This window comes from Eptatretus burgeri, chromosome 9 (assembly GCF_056783735.1).
Source record: "Eptatretus burgeri isolate ZD-2024b chromosome 9, Ebu_testis_v1, whole genome shotgun sequence".
Lineage (NCBI taxonomy): Eukaryota > Metazoa > Chordata > Myxini > Myxiniformes > Myxinidae > Eptatretus > Eptatretus burgeri.
In genome coordinates, this window is record NC_140969.1 from 62,772,615 (window position 1) to 62,785,989 (window position 13,375).

Consider the following 13,375-nt stretch of genomic DNA (forward strand, 5'->3'; position numbering starts at 1 on the left):
AAAAATCTTCTTCTCCAGAATGGCTGAAAAGATCGAAGAGAAACTTCACACAAATGTACTCCAAGCCTTGGGGATACAAGGGTATTCACAAATAATTAATAGGTCACATGGTCTGGCCGCCATATTGGATTGAACAAAAATCTTTTTTTTAAGTTGTTTCTTTTGAATCGCTTCATCGATCGACATGAAACTTCACAATTATGATCGGGTAGTAATGGGGAATATATGTTTTGAATTCAACCCGATTGGGCACATCGTCCGGCAGGGAGTGTTAGTTTTTTTTTGGCATCTGGGTTATTTTTGATTTTTTTTTTTTTGCAAAAGTCTCACTTGGTAGCACCTGGATGGGTTTGAGGGTAGAGGAATAGCAGCTGAAACCAGAATCCTATCCAGGTTCTTCTTGATGACTTCATCTTTTCTTTATGATACTTCGGGTTTCTTCTTATGCCTGGTGTTGGCTTAATGGCTGGATGGGTAGGTTTGGGATCTTGGTGTCCTGAGTTCAAATCCTACTTGGCTGTTGAATTCATACCAGGTGGGGTTGACTTAGCTTGTCATCCTTCTGAGGTCGGCAAAAATGAGTACTTGCTTGCTGGTGTTGTGGAAGTTATTGCCTAACGTTTTATTTGGTCCTGTATTTACTTTTAATCAACCGTTTAACCGACTCGATGCAAATCCTGTGATTCAAATGACAGACACCGATCAATTCACTTGCCGCAACGTGAAAGTACATTACATCAGAGAGTTTTATTATACTTGGTACTTGGCCAGTCCCAAGGACTACAACCCACTGAGATGGTATACATCCACATGTGCTTGCACTCTCTTGGAATACAACCCACTGAGATGGTATACATCCACACGTGTCTCCACTCTCTTGGAGTACAACCCACTGAGATGGTATACATCCTCACGTGCTTGCACTAAAATAAGATTACAATTTCTGATATTTTTCATGCTTTGCTGGGATAGTGGAGGGGGCTGTTAAACATTAGCCAAAGAACTCCAAAATGCAATACGTGTCTTCTCGGTGAAAAGCAAATGATGTAATCATAACAAAGTTTGCTGTTATCAACCCAGATCACTTTGTTCCATAGCAAGACATTCCTTTTTATCAACATTTAGGGCAAAAGACTCTTGGATAAAGGGAAGCATCACTGACAGCCAATTCGACTTATAGCATAAAAATTAAATTTATAAAACACCAGCCACGATTACAATTTCGAGTACATTAATATAATTATTTTCTTCCACACTGGTATCCTGTGGCGGAGTGGCAACCTGTCCAGGAGTGTGCCCAATCGCTCAGTAGACTGCTCAGGCAGCAGCACCAACCCTCTGCACAGAACATGGTCCCAATGAATGAATGGGTTCCTTCTTCATCTTCCATTTGATCAATGATGTCACACTCCAGTACACTAACACCACACACAAGTACACAAACAAGTCCTGGCGAGGGTCTGCAATCTCCAATTGCTATTTTTCTTGTTTCGTTTGTTTAATTTCAAAAACATTCCCACGTCTCCAAGTTGCTTTGATTTATACTTTTGTTAGTTACAGCTCATTAAAGTAAAAGTGACATCTATTTGATTTTTTTTTTGCCAGTCTCACTTTTAATTGATAGTTTTTCGATCTTGATAGGTTTTAATTTAAAGGAAGAATGAAGAAAAAGAAAAAGAAAAAAAATAAATAAATAAAATAAATAAATAAATAAATAAAAAAATAAATAAAAATAAATAAATAATAAAAAAGACATTATTTGATTCATATTGTATTTATATAATGTTCGAGTACTGTACTTGAATGGAAATATTAAAAAAAAGTACCCAGACAGCCAAGAAGGGCCAAATATCCGGAGTTTCCTTCGATATTATTGCAATACTAACTCGTGGCTGAATCGAGACAAACAACGAAAGCAAATTCGGTGGTTTGGTGGTTGGAGCGTCTGCTGTGAGTTTGAGACGTCGGTTGTTCAAACCGAGTACCGAGTCATCACAAATACTGGACTTAAAATGGTACTTTACCGCTTCCTCGTTTGATTGTCAGCATTTAAAAGGATAAACGACCATAAATTGGCAAAGACTAGCGTCGGCCTTGATGCGCTTAATCGGCTCCTCTCTTGCATTGAAGTTCGTTATAACGGAACATATAATAATGAATAATTAAATACATGCTGCCTGAAACGGCGTTGATGATGATGACAGCGAGCGTAATGACGTCAGCACGTTCTGTCCTGTCGGCACGCAGGAAGTGAGTGGGCGGAGCACTTTATTACCTCAGAACAATCATTGACCGATTTCACTCTGCTATTCGGTTTTTCACACTTCAGAGGAATATTAAGGGGTTGCTCGCACTTTGGCCCTGCATCGTCACAGCTTCTGGTAGGATTTTGTCGCCTTAATTGATTTCTCTTCAGTTTTCGCTTTATTTTACCTGCTGGTTTTTTTTTTGCCCAATTTTCACCACACACATGTGGGTCCCCGTTTTTACCCTGAGGAAACTTTTCGAGCTTTTGCTTCCTGTTTTAATTTGCGTCTCTCGCAATCATTGCTGGAACTCTGAGGTGTCTTTTTGCCCTCACTGGACCCCCCCTCCCCCCCCCCCCCGCAGCTCGAGCGACCATGGATGATGAGCGCGTCGATTCGTGCTCGTTCTCGTGCCCCCACGACGTTCACACCGTGCACCTCTCACTCAAGCTTCGCGTGCACTTCGAGACGCACGTCGTGCACGGCGTGGTTCGGCTGAGCCTGCTCGCTGTCCGGGACACACCCTCGGTGGTGAGAACCCGTGCCGCGGACACTCGTAATTTGGGGAGCACGTTAAAGCCGACTGCGTTTTCTGCTTGCACTAGCTATGGGTCGTACCTAATATACATGGCCATTTTGGTTTGCGGGCGCCAGCAGTGACCACTATTTTCGTTGTCTGTCTGTCTGTCTGTCTGTCTGTTTGTGACTCTCTCCAGAGCATAGTTCCCGTGACGTTTGATGCGATATTGATGAAACTTGGACACAAGCTAGATATCATGGTCTCGTGGTGTCTTTTTATATGAGGGGCGTCCCACGCCCCTTGTTGGTGGAGCCACGCCCACTTGAACTTTTAAAAATATTTATTTATTTATTTTTCTTGATTTTATTTTATTTTCTCGCAATTTAATTTCCTAGAAGCTGTGCGTAATGTCCATACGTACAACATATAAAAAATCCGATTTGATTTGGTCAATTTTGACGGAAGAGATAGGTTTTTACGGTAGGACTTCCTCAATAATGCCCGTGAACCATCGTCGCCCCCCCGCCTTGTCTTTTTCTTTTTTTGGCACTTTTTAACCCCCCACCTCCTGTGACGCTCTGATGGGTTGTATGATTACACCCTCCCCCTAAAACAAATACGAGCCCCCAACACCATACCCTCCCTCCGCCCTCCAGAATACCCTTCCTCCTCACAGTGGCACAAAACATCTCTGACATCTGTGGCAGACGAGGCGGTTCCCGTGTCGCTCATTTCCTGAAATATGATTTGGCCTGAGCCCTCTGGCCATCTGAGCTCCCTGGGGAGTAAACTATCAAAGCTACCCGGCAGTGCTCTGAATACTTTTATCTCCACTCCTATCACAATACCTAAATAGGACAATACCCCCCTCCCCCCTAATATTAAACAGGAAATTTAAATTATCCCTATGTTTACTTTGTTATTGTGTTTGCAGGATATCAATCATGAACATCCTTTAACAGATTTGGCCTACCAGATATATACTGCCACAAAACTAAAATCACACTATCAGCGCCCCCCCCCCCAATCCCTATCGCAACGCGCACCGTGACATCAACCAAGTTCACCTCTTTTCACCTCGTCACTTTTAGACCTCTGGCTACGCCCTTGGACATGATTTATTCAGTACACAATCATGGATATCTGGTAAGGTACAATACAGTTATGAATTATGCTTACAATGCATGTAATTTTTTTATTAACAAAGGAAGCCATTTTTAACCTCCGCCGTCGAAGATGGACGGAGGTTACTGTTTTCACCCGTCTGTTTGTTTGTTACTTACGAAATCTAAAGATTTCGTAAGTATATTGATGCCATCCGTTTCTGTTTGTTTGTTTGTTTGTTTGTTTGTTTGTTATCTTGCCAAAACGAAGTTTTTGCAAGAGATGTTAGTCAGCTTGTATGTTTTTTTTTTTTGTTTTATTTTGTCTGTAATCACGTATAAAAATTCTGCAGAGCACAGTTATCATTGGAAATTTTTGTAACTTCGCATATCAGAGGCCGATATAGGTCCCTTTCAGCGCATAAAATTTTGAAGGTCAAGGTCAAAGGTCATTGTCGCAAATCAGGAGAGTCGACGAAACCCTTATTTTTTGAGTAATTTTAATCGGATCGTCTTCAAACTTCATGGGAATATAGTTCATGGTCTGGCGCTCAGCTGATTAATTTTTTGGTGGCTATTGGCCTTGACCTTCATGGTTAGCGCCTGAGGTCAAACATTTGACCGCAAGGTCAAATTTTCAAGTTTTAGGAACCATATCGTGTAGTACCTCAAATTGAACACCACTGAGCGCTTTCTTGATATGTCAAGCTTGAGACATTATGACGTCATTTGGTGACGTTGTGAGGCAAACGCATATTTTTCATGGTTACTCTGAAGAACGATTCTCATCGGAATCTCTTGTAGGCAGATATTCCTCAACGAGTCGCTCCTGGTGGATAGCAGCTCTGTTCACCTCAGTGTGACCTTAAAGAAGTCACACGTGGTCACCTTTTGGCAAGATACGGGTCACCCTGAGGGTGACATTAGTTTATTACTTACGAAATCTAAAGATTTCGGAAGTATATTGATGACATGTTTCTGTTTGTTTGTTTGTTTGTTTGTAGGCACGATAACTCGAGAACGGAAGAAGCTACCAATGTCAAATTAAACCACGTGATTCAGGAGGGTGATGGCTCGTGCTGATTTGATTTTGGTCAAAATCGGTCAAAGGTCAAGGTCACAGCAAGGTCTAATATTCGATTTTTGATGGTTTTGTACAGATAACTCGAACGGAAGGAGCTACCAATGTCAAGTTACACCAGGTGATTCAGGAGGGTGGTGGCGAGTGCTGATTAGATTTTGGTCAAAGGTCAAGGTCACAATGAGGTCAAACATCCAAAACATTCGATTTTTGATGGTTTGGTACAGAATCATCTTAGAAACTTCTGGTTTGCGTCGCTACGTTCTCTCGAGACAGCTTTTATTAGACAAGGTCAGTGGTCAAGTTGACGATTTCGTAAGTACCAGTCTATGACTGCTTGTTTGTTTGTTTGTTTGTAGGCACGATAACTCGAGAACGGAAGAAGCTACCAATGTCAAAATAACACCACGTGATTCAGGAGGGTGATGTCTTGCGCTGATTAGATTTTGGTCAAAATCGGTCAAAGGTCAAGGTCACAGTGAGGTCAAATATTCAATTTTTGATGGTTTGGTATAGATAACTCGAACGGAAGAAGCTACCAATGTCAAATTGCACCACGTGATTCAGGAGGTTGATGGCTAGTGCTGATTAGATTTTGGTCAAAATCGGTCAAAGGTCAAGGTCACAGTGAGGTCAAACATCCAAAAAATGATAACTCGAGAACGGAAGAAGCTACCAATGTCAAAATACACCGCGTGATTCAAGAGGGTGGTGGCTAGCACTGATGAGATTTTGGTCAAAATCGGTCAAAGTTCAAGGTCACAGTGAGTTCAAACATCCAAAACATTCGATTTTTGATGGTTTGGTACAGAAACAACGTAGAAACTTCTGGTTTGCGTCGCTACCTTCTCGAGAGACAGCTTTTATTAGACGAGGTCAGAGGTCAAGTTGACGATTTTGTAAGTACCTGTCTATGAATGCTTGTTTGTTTGTTTGTAGGCACGATAACTCGAGAACGGAAGAAGCTACCAATGTCAAATTACACCACGTGATTCAGGAGGGTGATGGCTAGTGCTGATTAGATTTTGGTCAAAATCGGTCAAAGGTCAAGGTCACAGTGAGGTCAAACATAATTCCGTAAATTCATGTGGAGAAATGGAGTATTTTTGCTTCGCTCAACGTTACGATTTCGTTTTAACTTAGATTTTAATTTTGTCTACGGTTTTTGCGATCGCTTTGGAAGCTTAAAACTCGGTTGTCGAAATTCTGGTAAAAATCGGATGTTTTGGAGACGTTTTAAGATTGTATGAAAAATATTTCACTCGACACATCACGGGTCGTCCCATGATGCAGTGCGCTCGAGCAGACGCGTCGTTGAGTTACGTTAAGGTGTAATATAATTGTGTGGAGAAATGGAGATTTTTGCTTCGCTCGACGTTACGATTTTTGATGGTTTCATACAGAATCATCGTAGAAACTTCTGGTTTGCGTCTCTCCCTTCTCGAGAGACAGCTTTTATAAGACGAGGTCAGAGGTCAAGTTGACGATTTTGTAAGTACCAGTCTATGACTGCTTGTTACTTACGAAATCTAAAGATTTCGGAAGTATATTGATGCCTTCCGTTTCTGTTTGTTTGTTTGTTTGTAGGCACGATAACTCGAGAACGGAAGAAGCTACCAATGTCAAATTACACCACGTGATTCAAGAGGGGGATGGCTCATGCTGATTAGATTTTGGTCAAAATCGGTCAAAGGTCACAGCAAGGTCAAATATTCGATTTTTGATGGTTTGGTACAGATAACTCGAGTAAAGAAGAAGCCACCAATGTCAAATTGCACCACGTGATTCAGGAGGGTGGTAGCGAGCGCTGATTAGATTTTGGTCAAAATCGGTCAAAGGTCAAGGTCACAGTGAGGTCAAACATCCAAAACATTCGATTTTTGATGGTTTGGTACAGAATCATCAAAGAAACTTCTGGTTTGCGTCGCTACGTTCTCTCGAGACAGCTTTTATTAGACAAGGTCAGTGGTCAAGTTGACAATTTCGTAAGTACCAGTCTATGACTGCTTGTTTGTTACTTATGAAATCTAAAGATTTCGTAAGTATATTGATGACTTCCGTTTGTTTGTTTGTTTGTAGGCACGATAACTCAAGAACGGAAGAAGCTACCAATGTCAAATTACACCACGTGATTCAGGAGGGTGATGGCTAGTGCTGATTAGATTTTGGTCAAAATCGGTCAACGGTCAAGGTCACAGTGAGGTCAAACATTCGATTTTTGATGGTTTGGTACAGATAACTCGAGAACGGAAGAAGCTACCAATGTCAAATTACACCACGTGATTCAGGAGGGTGGTGGCTAGCGCTGATTAGATTTTGATCAAAATCAGTCAACGGTCAAGGTCACAGTGAGGTCAAACATTCGATTTTTGATGGTTTGGTCCAGAATCATCGTATAAACTTCTGGTTTGCGTCGCTACCTTCTCCGGAGACAGCTTTTATTAGACAAGGTCAGAGGTCAAGTTTATGATTTCGTAAGTACCAGTCTATGACTGCTTGTTTGTTTCTTTGTTTGTAGGCACGATAACTCGAGAACGGAAGAAGCTACCAATGTCAAATTACACCACGTGATTCAGGAGGGTGATGGCTCGTGCTGATTAGATTTTGGTCAAAATCGGTCAAAGGTCAAGGTCACGGTGAGGTGAAATATTCGATTTTTGATGGTTTGGTACAGATAACTCGAACGGAAGAAGCTACCAATGTCAAATGACACCACGTGATTCAGGAGGCTGATGGCTAGCGCTGATTAGATTTTGATCAAAATCGGTCAAAGGTCAAGGTCACAGTGAGTTCAAACATCCAAAACATTCGATTTTTGATGGTTTGGTACAGAGTCATCGTAGAAACTTCTGGTTTGTGTCGCTACCTTCTCAAGAGACAGCTTTTATTGGACAAGGTCAGAGGTCAAGTTGACGATTTCGTAAGTACCAGTCTATGACTGCTTGTTTGTTTGTTTGTTTGTTTGTAGGCACGACAACTCGAGAACGGAAGAAGCTACCAATGTCTAATTACACCATGTGATTCAGGAGGGTGATGGCTCGTGCTGATGAGGTTTTGGTCAAAATCGCTCAAAGGTCAAGGTCACAGTGAGGTCAAACATAATTCCGTAAATTCACGTGGAGAAATGGAGTATTTTTGCTTTGCTCGACGTTGCGAGTTCATTTTAACTTCGATTTTAATTTTGTCTTCAGTTTTTGCGATCGCTTAAGGTCCACTCACACCTTGACGTTTTAGCCAGCAATGGCAACGTATTAAAATGTATGTAAAACGCTGGCTTACGTTGAACTTTTGATGTTTTTTTTTTAAAGATTCGGACGTATTCATAACGACTTGGTCTTATGCATAATGTATTAATCATGGACACAGAACATTTCGTTGTGTTATAGATAACTTATCCCAACGAATGCTGAACCTGTTGTCAGCCTTCACAACCTATGCCCAACGATAGTCTAACTTTGGCATAGCGCGCTGCACGCATCGCCGACGATGATGTGGCGTAGGTTATGAAAAGGCTGCCGCACAACGATTCAAATCATAACCGCCGCAGAAATGGAAGTGTCAACATCGCAGTCACACCTTGGCGATCTTGCCAGGGTATGCCGACGTCTGAAAAATGCGTCTAAAACGTTGGCGTACATCGAATACGGTATGGGTACATTTGGTATGCGTGATTAGAATGCTAAAGTATGCTATCATACGTCGTATTAAGTGGAGTACGTCTTGTAATTTTAAACATGTTGAAAATTTTACGACGTATTTGCCGTATGAAAAACGCTCCGCATGTGATGGGAATAAGTTGTATACACGATATGCGATCGTTGACACACATCGACACACGTTACTTGTAAGGTGCTCATAAGTCGAAACACGTCAAGGTAATGGTTTGCGTCAGTGTTCCAGACTCCCGGTTTTTTTTTTTCTTCGATATGACGGTGTTCAGTGTACAGTGCGGTTATGATATAAATCATTGAGCGGCAGCCTATTAATTGTATTATATTATAACCGCACTAGAAATCGAAGTGTCAAAATCACCACCATACCGAACGAAGGAAGAAAAAAAAACCTAAAAAAAAAAAACCAGGGAGTCTGGAACACTGACGCATACCATTACCTTGATGTGTTTTGACTTATGAGCACCTTACAAGTAACGTGTGTCGATGTGTGTCACCGATCGCGTAACGTGAGTACAACATGTTACTCATAGGTTAGAAATAAGTTTTGGGTACGCTAAACATTACCTCGACGTGTTTCGACTTATGAGTAATTTACAAGTAATGTGTGTCATACGCTGGCATAAGTCTTAAAATTTAAAGCATGGAAAATTTGAGGACAACCGAAAAGTACAACGTTTAAAGCCAGCGTACAACGACGTATGGCAGTTTTTCAGCGTGCTCTCAATGTTATCAAAACTTACCCATAATGTATTCGACGTGTACCAGCGTTTTAGACAAATTTTCCAAAAATCGGCATAAGCTGGCTAAAACGTCAAGGTGTGACTAGGCCTTTAGGACGCTTAAAACTCGGTTGTCAAAATTCTGGTAAAAATCGGATCTTTTGGATTCTTTTTATGATTGTATCAAAAATATGTCACTGGACACGTCACGGGTCGTCCCATGATGCAGTGCGCTCGAGCAGACGCGTCGTTGAGTTACGTTAAGGTATAATTGCGGGAGAAATGGAGATTTTTGCTTCGGTCGACGTTACGATTTTTGATGGTTTGTTACAGAATCATCGTAGAAACTTCTGGTTTGCGTCGCTACCTTCTCTAGAGACAGCTTTTATTTGACAAGGTCAGAGGTCAAGTTCACGATTTTGTAAGTACCAGTCTGAAATGTTGTGGTAGAGGTGCGAACAGGCAGACACGAGCGAGGGGATAGCACAACCCTGCCTTATTGCCACGAGCGGGAGTGTGAGCGTACGATGTCCGTAACTCCGCTTTAATATGTACTCTATGCACTCTACAGGCACACGACCCACAGGACACTGCTAATGACAGTACATGCTGCTTCTGACGCTACTCGTGCTACAAGTCGCCAGTGGGCGAGTCGTGACTTATGAAGCCCCAACCACGTGACCACCACCAACCGCGACTCGGGCTACACCCATGCAGTACACTCCTCCCCACTAAAAACATGAGTATAAAATGACTATTATCATGATAAGCAAAATCAACAAATTAAACTTCGGCATATTAAAAACAAAGCGGAACAAAACTACATTAATCAAAAATCATAGGCACCACAACACGGAAAGCAAACGCACTGGCACCACGATACAAAAAAACTGGTGAAAAAGAAAAAAACTATGACATAAACAAGCAAAGCGGAATAAAATGACATCAATCATGTGGCCGTGAATCAAACCCAGATGAGACGACTCAAAAGAAAACGTGCTTCATCTGCACAACCTGCCACCCCAATGCCGCTGTGTTAACTTGGCACATCATTCATCCTTTCGAGTTGAACCCCAAAATGCAGTGGACAGGTGCTCGAGTACTGAGTTGCACGACGAACCCAATGATGGCTGCAGACCACAAAACCCTGGCCGTGTTAAAGATATGAAGAAGCAAGTTGGGAAGCACAGCATGACTACGCAGCAGAAGCGCCCCAAGGCGGCTTATGCTTGCACGCCTCCCGGCGAGGTCGCGATGACCTCCCGCGCCCGCTGGCCAACAAGCTCCATCAAACGCCCCCGGTCAACAAGCTGGCACACTCCCTCAGACAGGACCGAATCAGGTAAACACCCCGAGCCTGCAAGCCCTGTGGCGCCAGCGTAGCTGACCTTGGCGAGAACAGAGGTTTGCGCTCCATGGCCCCAGGAGCGTCTGACCTTGGCAATACCAGGGGTGGGGGTGATGCTGAACAGCGAACCAGCCCCGGCTCTGAGTCCCACACCAAAACCGCGCATCCAACCCAATCTAGAAAACCATCCACGTCCACACGGACGATCAGTGTAGCCTGGAGACATATCAGTGTTATACAACAGCAAAAACATCGTCTGCTCCAATGCAACCTTCCCCTCACGTACAGCGCGTTCTCCCAGTATAACTCCCACACATGAGAGGGTAGTGGACCGTGGACTGCCCTCACAGCTGGAGATCAGAAAGACCTCTTTACTCGCCACTTTTCCCCGCAAGCTCTTCACATCACATCGATCGTATCGGTCATCCCATTGATTGATCCCAACCAAACATATGCTCACACGCGGACGGTCGGCATCTGCTTTAACAATGCTAAATTGAATCACTCGTGCAGTGAGAATCAAACATGCAACAATCAGCAATTTATGAATCACACCGTGTGTACGCCTCTTGGATGTCACGACGTTGCGACGACTTGCTCGCCGGTCTCCATCCAAACGTCGCAGACGACACCGTCGATGGTCGCGTTCCGCGAACTTCTTGAACGCGACCGGCTTGCTCCAATCCCCCGCTGAAATCACCTGCACGACACGGGTGTGCGCTGTATCATGAGCGCAGCAGGAGCGCGAGAGCCCGTCACCGCTGGCATGGCTCCCGTTGCTCCAGACCCGTAGATCGTCGTCGCCGGAAGCAATGAACGGCAGCCCATGTTGCATCGTCGCTGCTCCTGCCGCCAGAACCTCGCCCTCGGGTCTCGAAGGAGGCATAGGTGCACCTGGAGGTACGAACTCCGAAACAGGAACCTCCTCCCCCTCCCCCGTGCCTGGCCGTCCAAGGCCACCAGCGGGCGCCATCCAGTCTAGTCTGAGGCGAGCCAGCCAGGCCTGGTCCAAAAGGGCGAGCCCCTCCCCTCGCACCACGAACCGCGAGAGCGCAACCCGCTGACCTTGATGGGTGACCAAGACGTGTGCCCTGCCAACCCCCAGTAGCGCTTCACCGGTATACGTGTGCAATGCGAGGGAAGCCCTAAAAAGATGTAGACTGGGGAGTGCACGAGCAGACTCAACTCGAAACACGATCGGTGCCCCGATCATCTCGACCTCCACTGTCATTGGTCTTGTCACCTTCGGACCAATTGAAAACAGGTTCAACATCGGCAGCATCTCCTGCTCCGGGTCGTCGGGATCGCTATGCCCAGGCTGCAAGACTCGACACGGGGCGTAAAAGTGTACGCCATGCACAAAACACCGTACCGGCAGTAGGTCTCGACCCGGGACGTAGGGGTCGCTTCGTACACCGCCATTCATGATCGTTATGATGGGCAATGACCCTCGGCACACATACCGTAGACGTCCCCGAGTGTTCAGACCACCGTCCGACTGACTGTGTTGCAACGCTCGGTCACAACCCGCACCGAAGACTGTGCCTGCGGCTGTGCGCGCTTGATACATCGCGCTGACCTTTGGATCATCTGCTGCGCACTGACCATCGAGACTCCAGACATCCATCTGCGCTCGTGCGACAGCCAACGCCGCGTCTGAGCTGAACTTAATGTCCTCGTCCTTTAGCCGTGGCATCGCAGAAACCATTCCCGAGGCTTGCAAAGCAGAAATAAAACGAACTCCAAGTGCAGCCGTCGTTCACTCAACGTGACTCGCAGGCGCCAGTGAGACGTCTGGCTGCAGGACTCGACCCGCACCGAAGACTGTGCATGCGGCCGCGCGAAACTCGCGATGCGCTTCTCTGGGACCCTCGCCAGGTGTCGAACTCGAACCGCGCGAGTTGCGCTGAGTTTCCCGCTCCAGCGATCCAATCGCTCTGGCCAAAGATTCCAAGTCAATACCGATGCAAACCAGGCACTCTGCACACGTCGATCCGAAACAGACTCGTCGCCAAACTGTAATGTCGTGGTAGAGGTGCAAACAGGCAGACACGAGCGAGGGGATAGCACAACTCTGCTTTATTGCCACGAGTGGAAGTGTGAGCATACGATGCCCGTAACTCAGCTTTAATACGTACTCTATGCACTCTACAGGCACACGACCCACAGGACACTGCTAATGACAGTACATGCTGCTTCTGACGCTACTCGTGCTACAAGTCCCCAGTGAGCGAGTGGTGACATATGAAGCCCCAACCACGTGACCACCACCAACCGCGACTCGGGCTACGCCCATACAGTACACAGTCTATGACTGCTTGTTTGTTTGTTTGTTTGTGAACAGTATTACGGAAAAACTCCTCGACGGATTTCGACGAAACTTGGTGGGGGGATTAGGTATGGTCCAAGGATCATGCCATTAGATTTTGGACTGGTCCAAAATCCAATATGGCCGCTATGGCGGCCATTTTGTAAAAATATTTGAATTTTTGTTTTTGCATTTCCACATGTTTTAAGTGATTTCCAACCCCTCCCCCCCAAAAAAAAAATTGCTAGAGAGAAAAAAAAACAAAATTTTGCAACTTTTTTTTTCAACCAAATTTCGATTTTTTTTATTTTTTTATTTTATTTTTTTTTTTTTTTTTGCATTTCTACATGTTATCAGTGATTTACAACAAAAACAT

General features: G+C 44.5%; 1 protein-coding gene across 10 annotated transcripts in view; it reads left to right on the forward strand.

Moving 5' to 3' along the window:
* Positions 1 to 2,226: 2,226 nt before the first annotated feature.
* LTA4H (leukotriene A4 hydrolase) overlaps positions 2,227 to 13,375 on the forward strand; it is a 388,232-nt gene continuing 377,083 nt past the window's right edge. For all 10 annotated transcript variants that reach the window (XR_015061718.1, XM_085895360.1, XM_085895364.1 and 7 more), the window contains exons 1-2: positions 2,227 to 2,381; positions 2,611 to 2,777. Coding sequence is in view for 9 of the 10 variants with exons in the window: in XM_085895360.1 (XP_085751486.1) it covers positions 2,622 to 2,777 (156 nt within the window). In the remaining variant the exon portion in view is untranslated. The remainder of the gene's footprint in view (positions 2,382 to 2,610; positions 2,778 to 13,375) is intronic.